Source organism: Crocodylus siamensis, chromosome 5 (assembly GCF_052110815.1).
Source record: "Crocodylus siamensis isolate JL-2025a chromosome 5, ASM5211081v1, whole genome shotgun sequence".
In the NCBI taxonomy this organism is placed as follows: domain Eukaryota; kingdom Metazoa; phylum Chordata; order Crocodylia; family Crocodylidae; genus Crocodylus; species Crocodylus siamensis.
This window is the reverse complement of record NC_143399.1, coordinates 175,378,703-175,397,392: the sequence shown is the minus strand read 5'-3', so window position 1 is coordinate 175,397,392 and position 18,690 is coordinate 175,378,703. Positions and strand designations below refer to the sequence as shown.

At 39.8% G+C, this 18,690-nt stretch overlaps 1 protein-coding gene across 1 annotated transcript in view; it reads left to right on the top strand.

The window, feature by feature from the left end:
* Positions 1–18,690, top strand: part of CUBN (cubilin) — a 243,190-nt gene that overhangs the window by 24,531 nt on the left and 199,969 nt on the right. Inside the window, exons 13-22 of the mRNA XM_090049811.1 lie at positions 2,044–2,162; positions 3,502–3,736; positions 5,195–5,376; positions 7,433–7,595; positions 7,811–8,001; positions 11,134–11,290; positions 12,608–12,786; positions 13,345–13,507; positions 13,803–14,019; positions 15,295–15,425. Of these exons, the coding sequence (XP_089905937.1) occupies positions 2,044–2,162; positions 3,502–3,736; positions 5,195–5,376; positions 7,433–7,595; positions 7,811–8,001; positions 11,134–11,290; positions 12,608–12,786; positions 13,345–13,507; positions 13,803–14,019; positions 15,295–15,425 (1,737 nt within the window). The remainder of the gene's footprint in view (positions 1–2,043; positions 2,163–3,501; positions 3,737–5,194; positions 5,377–7,432; positions 7,596–7,810; positions 8,002–11,133; positions 11,291–12,607; positions 12,787–13,344; positions 13,508–13,802; positions 14,020–15,294; positions 15,426–18,690) is intronic.

The following is an 18,690-nucleotide window of genomic DNA, read 5'->3' as shown; positions in this document are numbered from 1 at the left end:
TCCCAAATCCTGCCATGTCCAGGTGAGAAGGAAGATTTGCAATTGAGTATAGAAATTACATGAGAACAGAATAAGGTTTGCATCTGATTTATACAGTAGTTTCCATGTTTTGGTTGTCTTAAAAGGCTGTAAAAATGAATTAGATTTTATGAGTGCACTGGTGGTATGCGTCAGGCTAATACAACCAACTCTTAGGCTTCTTTGAATGGTGAGAGAGATGGAATGTTTAAAATGGAGTAAGTGATGTCCACGAAATTTAGGACTATTACCTTCTCTTTTCAAGCAGTGTCATAGGATCCTTAATATTTAGTTGATATAGCAGCTTATGACAACAGAAACTTCCATTTAATGTTTCATTTGAGAAATAGAAGTTGTAAGTGACAGCACACCTTATCATCCTCTGGCTGACTAATTACAGTGTGGTACTTGGTAGGAACCTGAATTCTGCAGCAAGGCTTAATGAACTGGCTCTCTAATTCTGAACCATAGTGACCTATAATTGAGTGATGGAAGAAGACATTGGCTTAAAAACCAGAAGAATAACAGTGTGCTAGAAACATTGAAACAGGTCATTCTAAAACAGCAGCTGACCAAGTATGTCCTCAGCCAAGAATGTAGCATCACTGCAGTCTACAGAGATTAGTAGAGAGAAATGAAGTCCTAAAATTTTCTGCTGACAACAAAAGCTTGAAAGAAATTTGTAAAGTGAAAAATTAATTAAAGGAAATACAAGCTGAAGAGCCAAGGGGCTTATAGGGTGATTTCAAGGATCTGTCTTAGCACTGCTTTTGCAGTTGCATACTTTTTTCCCCTTTATTTTCATTAAGGAATGTCAGTGTGACACGCCAATGAGTGCCCCAGTAGAATCAGTCTGTCAGAGTTTTTCTGGCTCTGCAGTTTCACACATATTGTAAACTGCTGTGCAGAAAGCAGAACATTAATTAGAACTGTATATGGCATATAGAATGTAACCCTTTTAAAGAGTCACTGTTCTATTTAGAGCTATATCTTGTTATGTTTTATTCTTAATTAGTTTTTTCTCCTGATTATTTTTATTATTAATTCCCATTTGAAAACAAGAGTTCATAACAGAGCCAGAGAATATTTCAATATTTGGTAGTTGCCAATCAGGACCCAAAGTCAAAACATCACTTTTTTATGGATGAAAAGTAATGAACATTTTAAATTTGAAAATAATAGAGTATTTTGTATGGACACTTATAATCAGCTTTAAAACAGTTTGTCATTCCCTGAATCAAAAAGCTTGTTCAGTTTAGCAAACTTTAATGAGAATATTATATTTTAAAGCAGTTGGGTATTAAACTGAATCTGCCTAGTAGTGCCATGAAATTTCATGGGATTTGTGTTTTGGGTGTCTCTTGTCCATTTTTCCTTTATAGATTGGGATCCTGGTCTGCAATTCCTGTGATCTACTATACAGCTTAGTTAGAGGAGAGATTGGAAAATATCATGGGAGATGTAGTCTGGCCAAGAAGGAGAATGCAGATATGAAGTGCCTGAATTTACCATTCCCATGAGTCAGGAGACCACCACAAGCACAGGTGGTTTAATGTTAAACTGAAACAGTTAGACAAACCAAAATGTTTCAGTCCAAATGGTAGTGTTAGATTAATGCTGTAGCCCTGATGTTCCCAGCATTACACAAAAGGCAAGGATTTTTTGGGAGTGATATCTTTTATTGGACCAGCTTCATGGTTGAAATGAAGTTAGACCAGCTTTCAAATGCAAGACATTCTTCATCAGGTCTGAGGAGGGACGCTTCATCATTCCTGATAGAAAATCAAAATCTTTTTGAAAAATGGACATTTTGTTGTAGTCATTTTCTTATTTCACTCCAAAATAATTCTCTCTAAGATAACCTAAGGTCATTCTGCTCTCAACAAATCCCATTCTTCTTGTACAACTATTTTTCATTTTTGTTTTATATATTGAGCATACCAGCTGTTAAGCTAAAGGATTTCACTTTATTTATGTCCACACTGGAAAAGCTGTATTTAATCTGTTTTGCTGTTTTTTCTCCAGTGTGTGGAGGATACCTCTCAGGTTCCAATGGGACATTCAGCTACCCTAACAGTCCAAGCAGTCAGCAATATGATAACCGGGTCAGCTGTGCTTGGGTTATCCGAACTAACCCCAACAAGGTAATTGAGAATTTACCTAAAATAAATCATCATTTGCTGGAATGACTAACTACCCATTCATCAGCACAATCATAACCCTATCCAGGAAGAGTTACTGGAGTCAGGAAAAATGGTTTCAGAGGGTGAATTTCAGTTCAAGGGAAGAAGTATTAATTCAAACATCAGAATAAGTAATAAAAAACTGAAAGTAATTCACATTCAATGTGTTCTCTCCTGCAACCAGTAATTATTCAGTATTGCTGTTTCCAAGTACTCAAATATCATGAGTTAACTCCCTCAGAATGATATGGTTTGAAACAAAAAGAACACATTCGGGATTTTTTATTTACCATCAGATTTCTGAACACACTTTGGTCACATTTTCAAGCTTTTCTTTGTTTCCATGAGGGTTAGACATTTTTCTTACAAAAAATAAAAGCCAAGATTCAAATAATGACTTGACTCCAGGATCTGTGGCTTTAAGAAAAAACTAACTGAGTGTAAAAGGAACTGATGTACAACTATATTAGGTTTTTAAAGTATTAATCATTAAGTGTTATAGCTACATGGAGATTTTGATAATTTTGGCTCTGAGTTTCTAAATGTACCTTACAAATTGCAAAATATTTAATTGCCTCTTTGCAAACCAGAATTCTTGCCAGGGGAGTGAACTTTATTTTGTTTAATTCTGACAGTTTCAAAAAATTAATTTGCTAAAATTAATTGATTATTCGACAGTGTATGCCCCATCCTCAATTTCAATCTTATTGATTTCAATGGAGCTTCACAGCTGAAGATCAAGACCTAGGTAAAGTTCTGTATGCTGTTATTTTCCCAGAGTAGGTCCCTAGAAATCAGAGTTTATGTCTACAAAAAATCCACATTTTCTAACTCAAAGAAAGATAAAAAGGATGGGTAGATGCTAGTTTGTAAAATATCATGGTGAATCAGTAATGAAATATTTTAGGTCATCCTGTATTTCAAGTTTTTAACATTATGCTATCAAGTTTAGCTCTGAGGATCCTATAGTGAGAGGTCCTAAATAAATATTTATATATAAGACTAAAGACATCCGGAGTTAAGTCCACTTCAGACAACTTTTCTTTCTGTCTGGATTTCTCTTTATCTCCTCTCCTTTCTTTTAAGCCTCAAGATCATCTAATGCCTTCCTCTGTCCTGGATTTTTTCAGGAAATTACATAATGGCTCCAGAGCTTGCCTGACAGACTTGCACAGTTGTATGGACAGGTGCATCTGCTCTGTCTAGGGTTATTGTATAAACAGTATATAGTCATTCTTGTTTATATTTCAGGCCACTGGTGTAAAAATAAAATGATCTGATTTCTCCTGTTTCTTGTTAGATCCTGCGTATTACTTTCCTATTCTTCCAACTGGAAGCTAGCAACAACTGTAATGGTGACTTCCTTCAAATTCATGATGGGGACTCAGCCTCTGCGCACATGCTAGGAAAATACTGTGGCTCATCTCACCCTGCTGAGCTTTTTAGTAGCCACAATTCTTTGTATTTCTGGTTCCATTCTGACCACACCGGGAATGCAGGGGGATTTACAGTGAAATGGGAGTCTCGAGAACCCGGTAAGTTTTAAGAGCCATCGGGTATTTAGCAAAAAGGGGGGAAAAAACCAATTTATTTGACTTCATTAATAAATCTCAATAGCTGAGCGATAGTTTTGACTGACGAATAAGGAAGAAGAAACATTGGCTGTTGCATTATTTTTAGATACTCAGAATCAAATTTTTAACAATACATTGCTAGAATTTCATTTTAGTCTTTAAGCCTGTTTTGCTTTGCCTGTGAAAGAGCCCCAAAAGTTTACTAGCCTATGCCTATGGATTCCCTCATCTCCTGCAAATATCTGGTACCTTGAGCAGGTACCAGGTAAATTTTCTTTTTCTGTCATTGTCAGTCTGCAGAGGACTAAAGTAGAAAAGGTAAAACAGTGCCTTCAGCATAAGAATGTATACCAAAATACAACCAACTTGTCATGATCTGCTTTTGGTTTTGTGCTCTGTCTCTTATGTCTTAACTCCTGATGACAGTAGATTCACGATTGTTCCAAGAACCAGGCTATATATTTCCTGAAGAAGATACAAAGTTATGTTGTCTGCTTCCAAATACATTTAGACACTTCAGGTTTAGAACTCCTAAGTTATTAGGTCTGAATGCCACATTGGAGGAACTGCAATGAAAAAGACATTGAAGAAAGGGAAGAGAAAGTTTGGTGGGAAAAAATAGTAAAATATACATTAAAATAGTAAAAAAAAGTAAAACATAATTCCTGACTGTGTGTTTTTTCATTGCTTTTACTGTCATTGCTGTTCAAAGGCCAATGCTCTGTTTTGGATTTGGGGCCTCCAGGATGGATGGTCACAAGCGATTTGCTTCTATGACTTTTGGTTGATGCCAAAACTCTTCAGGGACTTCTTTAGGGTGTCCTTGTACTGCTTCTTTGGTGCAGCGCGAAAGCCTACTCTGTTTGACAATTTGCCATAGAAGACTTTCTTTGGCAGGCGAGTGTCAGGCATTCTTGAGAGGTGGCTGGCCCATCGTAGCTGTGCCAGTTTCAGCAGGGTGTAAATACTGGGGAAAGTTGATCTTCCAAGCACCTTGGTGTCTGGAATCTTGTCCTGCCATTTGATCTTTAGTATCTTTTGCAGCCAGCACAAGTGGAATTGGTTTAGTTTCTTGGGAAGACGCTGGTAAATGGTCCAGGTTTCGCAGGCATAAAGGAGGGTCAGAAGATATTCAATCCTGCTCTAAACCAACAGTAGTTCTATTCAGTTACTGAGAGGGTCCATTTATTTATGGAATTAATTCTGTGCAGCTTAGAAAATATTTGGGTTCTGCTTTTATTATTTATAGATTTATTGAAAGGTAAACCTAAAAGAAACAAACACATTCTTCTTTGATGTATTGGCAGGGGGAGGGGGGCTAAAAGTCCAGTAAATCTCCAGCAGCATAACAGTTTAATTATGTGAACCCTGAAAGTTGGATGAAAGGGTAAAATAATTCTGTATTTTTTTTCTGCTTAGAATGTGGTGGGGAACTTACAAGTATTTACGGTTCAATATCTACACCAGGATATCCTGGTAACTACCCTCCTAATAGAGATTGTTATTGGAGCATTTCAACCAATCCTGGTCTTCTCATCACATTTGCCTTTGGCACACTAAGTCTTGAACATCATGATAATTGCAGCCAAGACTATCTGGAGGTAAAATCTCAGTAGTAGTAATGACAAAAATGTGATGCTAGTACTATTGCAAAAAAGATTTCAACATTCTGTGACAGCAGTTATCCAATTTCCTAAAGTCACTGGACCCTTTTATATCACCTCTGCCACCAGAACCCATACCCCTATCCTGAAGACTGACGCAGAGCCAGGTAGCAGTGACAGCACGCTGCCTCCCCACTCGCTCCTCCCTAACCCCCGACCTCTTTGCAAAACCCGTGATGACCTATCACGGAACTGCAGGGTTCCAGAGAACAGTTTGATAAGCACTATTCTGTGACACACTGGCTGTGTCTACACGTGCGGCCGACCGTGCAGTTGTTACTGCATAAGCAGGTACTAAATGACTGCACAGTAACCAGCATTACTATGCAGTACCATCACTGCATGGTTTTTGCCTGACGCTACTACTTGGTAGCAATGAGCTATTGCACAGTAGCTTGTTACTGCTGCGCAGTAGTGTTGCCACACGGTTAGTACCTGGCAATGCTACTGAAAGGTAGCAACAAGCTATGGCTCGGTAGCTCATTGCTACTACATTGTAGTGTCTCATGTAGGTGTGCCCACAGAAAAATAATGCTAACAAAGTTAAACCACGGGCCACCCTCTCTCACTTTCCCAAAGTGCAACCTCCCTCTGTTTCCAAAGTGTGAAAAGGAAGGGTTTTCAATGAGTACTTACCGTTAGTAAAAATGCTGAAGAATTTAGGTGCTGAGAGAATGTGTATGCCTTTTGGAAGGAAAGGAAATATGGCCTTTTGGAAATTTCTAGCAGTACAAGTCACCATACTTAGAATGATTCCTTCTACTTGTCCCTAGAAAGCTTCCCATGAAATTGTATTTTACTGGAAACAATTATAACCACAAATGTTATCAGTCATTCAGGAAAGAAAAGAAGAAAAAAAATAAACTTCTCCATTACAATTTTGTAGAGGCTATCTAACATGTATACAGTGTTATAAACATACGTAATAAAAGAGGATATTTCTATTTTAATTATCCAAATGAAGCTCCTCTTAATGATAAACTTGACTTTAGAATCCAGACTTTTGAGTAACTTAGCCAGTCATGTGATTGGTTACTTAAAAATATAATAGATTAGTATTTCTAAATGTGTAGCTTCTTAGAAGTAATTATAATCAAACACATATTTTTATTCTTGTTATTTAGCTGTATGTTTACATTTAGTACTGCAGCAAGGGTGGTGCCAGCAATGCACTGGGTGCCTTTGCGTTAGTCTGGGTGCTGACTTGGTAGGGTGGATAAAAAGTGGTTGCCTGTGGCAAATGTGCAATAGCAATTGTGATCACTGTGGCAGCCAGACACCACTGCCCCTCCTGTACAGTCGGGACCTGGTTGCATCTCTATGTTGCTGTTTATATTAATAATGAAAGGGCTTAGCTCTCATTTTACAGTCTGGCTTGAGTAAGGTGAAGAAGATATCTGCACAAGTTCAGAAACAGGGCAAGAATTAATATACCCAGAGTCTAGTATCTTCTCCCACAACATTTCCTCCATGGTTGCTACTGTGTCATTGCTGGTGGAGCTCTACTACAGCTTGTCTTGCAAATATGGTGAGGGGAAGGCAAGGGGGGGAAGGAAAATGGTGGTGCAGCTGCAAATGGTGTCTCCTCAGGAAAGTTGTATCCCTTCTTTGTGAATCCTTAAAATTTCTAGGTTCAGTGATTGGGTAGCCTCCAAAATTTGTCTCTCCCCAAAACTGTTGTCCCAGGAAAGGATGATTCTGGGAAAACTTTGCAAGGTGGATGTTACAAAAAGTTCTTCCTCTTTTAGGCACCCCATTAATAATTCCACTGTTGTTTATGTCTTGGTTGCACTTAAATCTACTAGGCATTGCCCCATACTCCTTCCAGATATGGTGGGAATATGTTACCAGCTTTCCCCTCCATTCATAACCTTTCACACACTAACAAGATTGTACATGACCTCCTTTTCTAAGATATCTTTTGGAATATCCATATTGCTTAGTACTGGTATATAGCTGACAACTCTGAGCAGAGGATCACTCTTTTGTTTAGATTCGAGATGGCCTCCTTCCACAAGATCCCATCCTCGGTAAATACTGTAGCACTCGTTCTCCACCCCCACTCCAGACCAGTGGTCCATCTGCATGGCTGCACTTCCATTCTGATGGAGCAGTCAGTGACACAGGCTTCCATGTCATCTATACCACATCACCTTGTAAGTAAAAATGGTCATGTGTAAATATGACATTCCAGAGTTGCTGTGTCCACAAACAGTGATCAGGATAGTGTGGGGACATGTTACATTTTTTGAAGGCAGAGGTAGTTTAATTGTTTGATATCTTTAGTTTGCTATGTAGCCAATGGTAAAGGATAAATATTGTGCCCCATGATACTTCTGGCATCTCATATTAATTTTTCTTTTTCTTACAGCGGATCCCAACTGTGGAGGAAATTACACGGATAGTGTGGGGGTTATCATGTCCCCCTTCTGGCCTAATCCTTATATTAACAACAGGCAATGTATCTATATTATTAGACAACCAGAGAATGAAAAAATATACCTCAACTTCACACACATGGAAGTTCAGAGTCACAACAGCTGTTCTTGGAATTACATTGAGGTGACTTTTATTATGCAACTGTTCTGAAATGTTGATTAATTGTAGGCATAAAATTGTGGAGCAAACTCTCAGCCTAGGAGGTAAGAGAGTAGATATCCCATTTTATTATGGTTCAAAAGCCACAGGGGATAAGATCCACGTAATATACAATCAGCAGGAGTCAAAGGTGAGCAAGTATGAATAACCAGCTAGGATTAAGCTGACACTTGGTCAACTCTATATGTTAAAGTGCACTGAACACAAGATAAGTATAAGTAATACCAGAGGTAGAAATGCCCCTGCTTCAAATGTGCTGGGCTCACCTCTTGCTTGATATATTTAAAAAAAAATCTTCTTTGACCAAACTGGGGACAGGTCCCTATAAGCTGAGCTGAGTTAATTTCTTTCTACAGTGATATCCTTAAAAGATGTGTTATTGCATTAACATAGTTCCCTTTCCTCCTCTTTGAATTTGGAGACTTTTGTTGGAATGAAGTATAATTAATTTCTAAAACTAGAGGGAAATTTCTGTAATGAAAACAGACAGCTTTTGTTTGCCTGGCTTGGTAGTTCTTTTGCCTAATTGCTGGCAGGAGAGCAGCTGAACTTGCAAGAGCCAGAGTAACAAAACAATTTTTGTTGCATACAATCAGTTGGTATTAATTCAGCTAGGCATTTACCTTGTTAGTTGATCAATCCCAGGCAGGTCAGTTTTACTGTACTCTTCTTATCCTCCTCACTCCATCCGTCTCCCATGGACTACTTCAGATCCATTAAGTCCACAGCAGAGGAAACAGGACTGGATTTTTTGACCCTGGAAGCAGTTCGATTAAACATATGTGCTTTTTTTCAAGTGCTGTTTGGCTTCATGCACCCATCAATCAGCTTGCAGGCTCTAAAAAAATCTCATAAGGTTTAAACTGGAGAGATGGCTTTGAACTGTTAAATTGTTATTTTAAAATCTGTTTTTGACAACTATTTTCTCACTTTGAAGAGAAACAGAATGCTCCTGTCCACTGTTAATAACAGGAAATGTGCATAGTTACTTTGGTATTCAGAAACAGCTCATAACATTTGCTCTGGAGGATATTTAGTCTCTGGTTCAGGAAACATCAGACTGAATCCATGGGGAGTCCAGTACAGCAGCAAGAAATGAGACACAAAAGCCCTTTGCAGTTAAGAAGGCTGTGACATGGCACAACCGAGTCCGAGATAACATGTTGGCAATGCGAGTTCCTTCTCATCAGCACCCCTCTAAGCTGCCATGTGACACATTATTTCAAGTGCAGAGTAAAGTGCTTTTCATTATCTCTGCTGCTGCTGACTGAATTTTCATTGGACTCTGCATACTAATCAGTGTTTTTAGTGGGCTGGGGCAAATCAGGTGAAGAGAACGTATAAATTCACTTGGACTCTAGTTGTGATCATTTTCTTACCTAACTGCAGATTTTGTGGGCCAGACTCTGACCTTAGTGACACCAGTGTAAATCTGGAGCATTCCACTGGCTTAACTGAATGTGTAGGGATGCTGCCATTGCTACCAGATTCTGGAAAGCTATTCAAACAGCTGGAGACCACCAATCTCAGCCGTACCTTATTCTTTTCTAGCTAGCCAGCCATATAAGGCACATATAAGCCTTATGCCAGCTTTAGTCCCTTTCTGTCCCTTGATACCAGGGTTGGGCAGACCCAGCTGTTGACATAGGGTACAGATAGAAGTAACAATTTTTGCCTGATCTGGCCACTGAAAGCGGTCTACAGCCATGACCAAATACACGAGCATGGCTGCAGCTCTGAACCTTCTCTCAGCGAGGGGTCAGATGAAGACGTTTAAGAACAGAGCATTGTTTCAAAACAGAGCATTGTACCTTGTGTCTGCCTCCCAGCCTCCAGCTGTTTTCAGAATGGGAGGGGGGAAAGGGTGGAGAGGGAGTTCAAGCTGAGGTTTTCTCAGCCCCCACTGGAGAGTGAGGCAGGTGTATTGGAGCCTTAAGGTGGGGAGCTTAAATTCACCCACCCCACCCTCCAGCCCTGGCTGGGAGCTCCCTTTCCTCCCTTCCCCCTCCCTCCCATTCTGAAACAGGGACAGGCTGGGAGAGGGGAGGGGCCATTGCCCAAGACAAACTGGTTGGAGGCTCACAGCCAGCAGCTAGATTCCCCTCCCCACTGGAACCAACAGTGAACATCTGTTTGGTTGGGGGTATCCTTGTAACTCGGAACACTTCCCACAAAGCTGTCTCAGTTACAGCAGGGACCTGCACTTCTGTCTGCACCCATAGTTCCTGCTGAGTGATTGCAATGGTGTGCCACATAGAGCTGTCCCAGCTAGACCAGAGAGCCAGTGGTGCTACTGAGAATGTGTCCTCTTGTTTTTGCCAGCATCTCGGTCTTCATAGCCTGCTGCCAAGTGATGGAAAAATCAGTGAAGTAAATTTCTCCCTTGATCTGCAAGTTGATTAACACATTTACAGCCTAATATAATGTAGAGAATAAAAGCAGAAACCTGATTCCTGATGCATTCTGGAGCACCCTCACTGTAATTAGAGCATGTTGGAATGTTACTGTAACTTTCCTTTCACTGGCATTAGAACTTAGAACTGCATCCCTCATTAATTGTCTCTGTTCATGATGTTGCATCCTTGGGGATTTTTCCACTTAAGTCTACAGAAACTGCACATACAGAGCAAGGATGGTATTTTAATGAGAGGCCATGTCTACAGAGACATGAAGAGAATCTCAAGTCTTCCATTGTTGGATAGGAATTAAGTGTCAAAGGAATATGTAATAACCAAGACCTTGTCCTTCCTCTTCATCCTAAGAATGGCACTTTGGGCAGCACAAGTTCTGCTTGTGCCAGTTTTTGGTTCGGGGAGAAAAAGTCCTGCCTACTGGATCAACAATACTGTTCTAGTTTCTTAGAAGTCTTCTCTGTGAAAAGTGACCTGGTTTGCTGTGGTCTAAAATCTGACAAGATCATGTGCCTCACTGAGATTTTTGGGATTTTCTTGCAGTTCTTCTTATTACTGCACCTGCATCCTAAAATGAACAACATTCTGTACAGTGTTTAAATCAAATTATGATTTTTTTATATGTAAACATATCCAGTTACAGTTTTGTGATCTGAGTTATTTTTTTCTTGTTTTTCCTAATTAGGTTCGAGATGGTGACAATGAGATGTCTCCTCTCATTAACAAATTCTGTGGCAGCACTTCTCCTTCTCCAATCACTTCTGCTAGCAACAGTCTCTGGATCAAATTCAAGTCAGATGCTTCAGTGCAAAGGGCCAGCTTCAGGGCAGTTTATGAAGTTGGTAAGAAGTTGAACACTGAACTGACCCACTAGCTCAGGAACCTTCAAGCACTTCTGTACTATTAAGTTATTTCTTTGCTTCACATTCTTTATAAGTGATCACACAGCCTTCTGATTTGTATTTTGTCCTGCATCCCTGACGCGCAAAAATACTATGCTGCCAACCAGATAAAGGAAATGAAAAGGGCGGGGGGTGGGGGTCAATAACTTTGTTTATTGGGATTTCTAGAAATGCTAAAAAGAGGGCTGTAGGCACTCTTGACATATGTCAGAATGCATGCAACAGCCTCTAATCCTCCTTGCCAAGATAACACTTTACCACTAGCCCAGCCATTGTGCATCACAGGCAATATACCATGATCTTTACTTTGCCCCAATAGCTTTGTCTGTTTTAAGTGCTCTTTTTTCCAAGAATAACAAGTCAGACACATGCTACTCCTCTCCTGTTCCCTCCATCCCTTCTGCTTAGGTCTGTAAAATCCAAGCAAATTTGTGGAAGGTGAGAGACGTATTTTTTCATATATATAATTTCACTGCTGTTTCAAATTAGATATTCATGTTCATGGTACTGTTTGATAGCAGTGACAGTTTTTAAAAACTCTCCTATCTAAATTATCCATAACTGATGACCTTTGCAAAGTCTTGTGGGATGTATATTTTCAGTGGCATGCAGAAGGAAATGACATTAAGATGTACCATATTTACCTGAACATAAGATGACCCTGAATTCAAGATGATTCCTCAATAATTAGATATTATTCATAGAAAATGTATTTATTTGTTATAATTTTCCATGCTAATTATTGGAGGACTATATTAAATTGATCCCAAACTAATTTTATGTCTGCTGGGTACAGCAGCAGCACCATGATGCCACCATCCCGCAGTGCCTGGCACCACTCAGTGTGCCACTAGGCCAGTGTCCCATGTGTGCACAGCTCTGTGTGACTTCGCTGCTTCAGCACCACTGCCATACCCTGCTGCTGCAGTGCTGTGCCCACTGCCCCTGCCACAGCCTCCACAGCACCGGCATGTCCTGGCCCTGCAATGGCCCTGCAGGAGGGAGGGGCAGTTGGCACTTTTACATTCTCCCCCGCCCCATAATGTTTTCCCCACTTACCTATAATGGGAGGTGCAGTGGAAGGGTGTGGGGGAGAAGCAGGTTGGGTCTGGGTCGGGGGGGACTGCAAGGGAAGATCAGCTTGGGGGTACAGCTTGCGGGGGCATAAGTGGGGAAGACAGCAGCTTGTTTTTTAATTCAGTAAATGTGGTATATTAAGCATTCATTGAAGATACTAACTTTAGTTTCTCTTTGCAGCTTGTGGTGGTATACTGTCTGGAGAAGGTGCTATACATTCCCCTTACTTTCCAAGGATGTCCCCCCGTCCAAAGACCTGTGAGTGGATCATCTCCCAGGCAAATGGCAAAGTAGTGATTCTTACTTTTACTGACTTCGGCATTCGGAATATCACTACCTGCTACTCCGATTATGTTGAGGTAAAGAATAACAGATTTATCCTCAGTTATAACCATGCAAACCCTAAGTCACAGATAACAATATGTAAATGAACAACTGTATGGAAGAGTAGTTTGGCATATAAATATCTATTTCATTGCCCTTATGGGGATTCCTGGTCCTTCAGGTGAACCAAACTCCTTATTACATCTTTTTCACCATGGATATTTCTGTAATAGGAATTTACCAGTGGTGAATATCAGCTGTATTTGTAGATGAGGCCTGAATCTCCACTGCCTTGCATCTCACGTGCTGCCTTCTGGTGAGGATCTCAAGGGGCTGGAATCCATGTCAGTTTAATTTTATTAGATTCCTTTATATCAGGTACATCCTCATCTGTCTTGCAAAAGAACTTTAAAGCTACTTCACCTCACTGTGTCATGGTGCAAATTTCCCTTAGCACATGGGATAGGGTCTTTCTTGCTGAGTATTTCCAGCAGTGTTTCTATGCATTGAGCAGCAAATTCCTACAATTTTTCCACTATCTAGTGATACTAGAACAAGTTTTCTTGTGATCTTTTGAATATATTGCTCTTCAGGTCAGGGATGGCAACAGCACAGATTCTCGTCTCCTGGGGAGATACTGTGGTACAGCTCTACCTTCTGTCACACAGTCTACACAAAGCTATCTCTATGTCAAATTTAGAGCTTCCTCTGTTACAAACCTTGGCTTCATGGCTGAATATCGGCCATTAGATACAGGTAAGATTCAGAACTTTCTCCTTTTAGGTTTCTGGACCTAAGATCTCCTGTGCAATTCAAACAGATGATTAAATGAAAACCATTTGTTAGAATAAACTACATGCCACATTGTATGACAACCAAGCAGTAGACATTAATTGTGACAGAAATGATATGGAATCCTTGCACAAATTCAAAGTGTACATGGAAAGAAAAAAAGAGTCCTATTTTTAATGTTCAGAAGACATAAACTGTTTCATAATGCTTTGTCCTGGAATCATTGTTTTAAATAACATGATGCTTTAAACCTCTGTAGCATGTGGGGAGATTCTCACTGGACCAGAAGGAACCATCACAAGCCCTGGTCATCCAAGCATTTATCCACATGGTGTCAAATGCACGTGGACTATCTCAGTCCAGCCTGGGCATGTTATCCATCTGACGTTCACATCTTTTAACTTGGAATTTGAGTACAATTGCAGAAGCGATTTTCTTGAAGTATATGACAATGGTACAATGACAAAGATGGGAAGGTGATTATATCTAATTTACCTATTTATTCTGCCTGCATCCTTGCTGTCACTGTAGTGCTTGTGTTCCTCAATGGATCTCTTCCTTCAGTATCAAAATGTTGAATTTAGGTTATTCTTTCTAAAACAATTGGAGATTTATATTATTCAAGCCAAAGCAGCAATGCTTCCAGGTGGTATACTACTGGCAGTATTTTCCTTACTTTTTCATTTGGCCACAGAATAAAGATTTAATTCAATATTAGTTTACAAGAACATCTACTTTTCTTAAGAACAACATTTAGTGCAGGTTTTAAAATGTCCTTAGAACAACACAGCTACAACCAACAACTCTAATTGCCTAGCAAGGGAATTTCATTGAAGTCTTAAGTTTCCTGACAAAAAATTGAGAGAGAGAGCTACACTGAAGATTAATTTTCAGTATTAGCTATGACCATTTGCTAAGAATATTCTGATAGAGACGACTCAAACTCCCACTGGAGTCAGAGGGGAAAGTCCCAGATACGGTGTAGATTTATTGAATTAATTGACATCAAGTTTAACAAGGCTCTTAATGAAGAGCCAGTATGACAGTGTGTTTGTTCTATGCAAAACTTCTGTGGGCAACAAGTCTGTGTTGCTGCATCTCATCATTCTGTCTTTGAGGCCCACCATCGCAAGCAGAACTTTGTAAAAGTATTATTCACAGGCTTTGAAGGGGCCCTGAATATTGTTTGAGCAATATAGATATTATTTGATCATATTACACAGCATACAGTCCTGCCCCACAGCTGTAGTGATTTCTTTTACCACCTGGTACACCAGGGGTGGAGGGGAAGATGGGATTATTCTTACCACTGGAGAATGGGGGAAAAGGAGGAGTAGTCTTACCTGACAGCCTCTCCTTGTGTGACAGCTTCTATTGCTGCAGCTGCTTCTGTAGCAGCCTGGGCTAAGGCTGCTGCAGCTGAGAAACAGGCAACAGTGCATGCTCTCCAGGGGCCCTTCCCGAGGTCCTATTCTCTCCCCTGCACTGGATGCAAGGCTTTACCTCCCATGGCAAAGTCTCCTGAGGGTGATATTCCACTGCCCCTGACAAAGTGCTGGGTGCAGGGGCTGCGCTTGCCCATCTTTTGTGGCTGGGCAACACAGAGCTGTCCCTGTGGCAAAGACTTTGAGGGGGAGGAAGCCATACTGGCACCCCTCTAAGTCAGCGACTAAGTTGGTTGCCTGCCCCCTCCCCAAGTATGCTACAGTCCTACCCACTCAATACATGGTGTTTTTGTTGACTTCTTGCAGGTACTGTGGAAGGTCAATTCCACCATTGCTCACCAGTGGTGGCAACATAATGACACTGTACTTTGTGACGGATCACAGCATTGCCTCTGAAGGGTTCTCAGCTAATTATAACTCAGTGAATGCTTCCAAAGGTAATGCAGTAGCATGTTCATTATACCGATTAATACAGTTAAGTATTAATTGTAGATTTTCAGTTGAGGTTGCATGGGGAAAGTGTTTATGTGGTATTATTTAATCAGGCAAATATCAGAAGTCCAAAGCAGTCATCTCTGTAGCCACAGTTTCATGATGTAGATGTGGATCTCAACTTATTTCTTATGCATGTAGCTACTCATTTATTGTGCATGATCACAACAGCTATAATCTTCTCTTTTTCAGGTTTTTTCCTGCTGTTTTTTCATTCAGCTCCCCATTCTCTTTTGCTTTACTCTTTTATGAAAAATGTCCATTTTTCTAGATACAGCTTGGACAGTTTGGTTATTATTTCATGTCTTGAGAATGTGTATGGGGTGGGGCTGATACATACTTTGCTTTCTGCCACTGCTTTTGCTTCACCACCAGTTAGTTTCTTCTGCCAAATTACTAATTTTCTCAGCCGCCTTCATTCATATGTATGAAGTTTTCTGGCATGGTGAGTGGAAAAATCACTAATAATGGGAAACTCACCAAGCAGGAATCTACTGTCAGCCTGAAAATCATATGCCAGGAACAAAATCTTATAGATTTTCAGTAAGAAAAACCTTATAGTTTGAAAATTCTTTTGCTTAAAGCGTACTGCTACTCCATAAATCATGAAATCTTTCCCCTTATTTTGAAACAGTGAAGTTATTGTAAAATTTTGTTCGTGTGCTACTGCAGCTGCTGCTTTGTCATGCTGAGCATATGAAAAGAAAACTGTTTGTAGGGTTATTTTTCTGGGAGTCAAACATTTCTATTAAAGTGACTATTGAATGTTATTAATAGTCTGATGCACTGCATTGTCTTTCTGATGCACTGCATTGTCAGCTTCAATAGTTCTTCTGGTGCACTGGATTGTCGGCTTCAGTATTTTCTGAACAGAACGGTTACTTCTCTTGCCACCACATACTCTTGGTTCTTCTCAAAATTCTCTAGCTTCTCATATAGCAGCAACTACCACATTTCTTAGTGTCCAACAAGACACTGTACTCACCTTTATATACACTTTATTGACTGTCTCCATGTTGATAACTCCAAAACCCTTTTACTCTTTTACATATATCTAATTGTCTACCATATTTCTGTCTACCATTTTAACTCTCCATCTTGGAATGGGGATATGACATTCTGTACATCCAAGTCCCTGCCATACCTGTTGCTATTAATTACAACAACACTTCCACACTGCTATTCAACTCCTCTCTCTTTTTCACTTCTCAGTTTCTACCACTCCAGTCACTTCTGGCTTTCAACGTCGTAAGAGTCACCCTTTCTTTGGAATCAATGCCTTTTTAGGTCAACCATTTAGTCCATGTTTGATCCACATTATGTGCTCCTGGGGCAGGAATCGCATCATTTTTAAAGTTTGTTCAGTCCTGTGAATGCTGTTGATGCTTACAGAGGCCAACGTTTTTGGAAGTGTTCAAAAATTTCTGATGTGCCCAGATCCAGACCTATAGTCCCTTATTTTCAGACTGAGGGTCTGCATCTGCACAGCCTTTGAAAATGAAAAAAATATCTGTCTCCAACTGGCTTTTTTTGATGTAGGCTAATTTTCATAAGGCATCAATCTGTGTCTCAATTTGAACTGTTCACTTTACGTCCACTTCTATATTGATAAAAATTAGAGAATATGAATGGACCCTTATGGTTTGTACCTGCTCTGTGATATATGATTGTCCCTCTAACTTTTAGAAAACCTTTTACAAACAAAAAGGATGATATACAATTTAAGATTTATTGTAGGCTGGTAGGGAAGGCTTCTTCCTTCTATTAAGGGTGTAAAGGCCTGTAAGAGGTACTATAGATTTAAAATAATATTCAGCTGTTGTTCAGTAATAAATTTAGAGATACAGTTTTGAGTAAAATTGCATCCTTTTAAAAGCCTTTTCCTGTTTAGTATTTATAACAACTAGAAATAGATGAAGGTGTTTGGATAAAATAAGAACTCAAACTCATGTCTGCATCCAAACTTTTTACCATTTTGGAAATCTGAAAATGTTTTGCTTCTTTCCCCGTCCTCCTCTACTTTATATTACCCATTGGGTCTGCTTTTAGTTTGAGTAGGAACTAGATGCAGAAATATCACACAAGAGCTAACTCTCTTTAATCTGACCTATGGCTGGATGTATAATTTCCAGAGTAATTTTTCAGCTCAACCACTACGGTTTGGAATATATGGAAAACCCAAATTGTTGGCTGGTTTTTGGATAAAAATTAGTTCTCAAAATCTCATATAGTTGCATACCTGCTAATTATAAAACTGTAGAAAGTTGAAACTAAAATCTGTTCTAAAGTATCTCATAAAGTTTTTTTTCGTTTGTTTTTACAGCCACAGCAATATTGTAAATTTGCTTATAAATGAGCTGCTCATTTTCATTTTTAAATTTAGAACAAAGATCTTTGAAGCTGGTTTTTCCTGAAAGAAATAAGCATAAACACACAAGAAAAAAGTGGTACTTAATTTACAGAAACAATCCTCCACTCCCATCATATTATAGTTAATTCATATTTTGTACCTGTGACTGGTATTCGCCTCACACCTATTCAGCTACACCTAGAAACTGAATTGTTGCACATAATCATATTTGAGGAGAGGCGGTATATACCAGCAGTATAGATGTTTTTAAAGCCTACCACGTTTTCATTTTCTGCTAAGAAAAATGTGTTTCTAATAATGTTTCTTGTGCAATATGAACCCTGCATATTTTTTTCAGATGCAGTTTCTAGGAGGGCAAGGCAGCTCTATACTTGGGGGAAGGGAAGTGTGAAGCCCCTCCTTGGCCCCAGACCCCAGCCAGGGTTTGCCTGGTAGGGCCAGTACTTGCCTCCCCCCTCGCCCCTCCAAACAGTTCTCTGCTTGAGTAGACAGCACAGCACAGCCCTGGGCTTGAAAGCATGCTGGGATGCTGGGGGACTGTGATTTAACTTGAACCAGGAAGAGGTCTGGGGCAGAAGTTTCATAAACCGGTTTGACCCAAATCACTTAAGTCATTCAACTAGGTTTATTTTAAATCAGTTTCAGCTATTTTTAAACCGGTTTATGCTGATCTTATGTTCTGTTACAGATTTAAACCAGGTTCTGATGGCTAACGCTGATTTATGTGTAATTTCTGTCCCCAGGCCATAAGAGGGCTGCTCAACCCCAAGCTTCAGGCAAAATTCAGCTGCAGGTTAGGAAAATTCCTGCAGGTTAGGAAATTTGGCAGCATGAAAGCA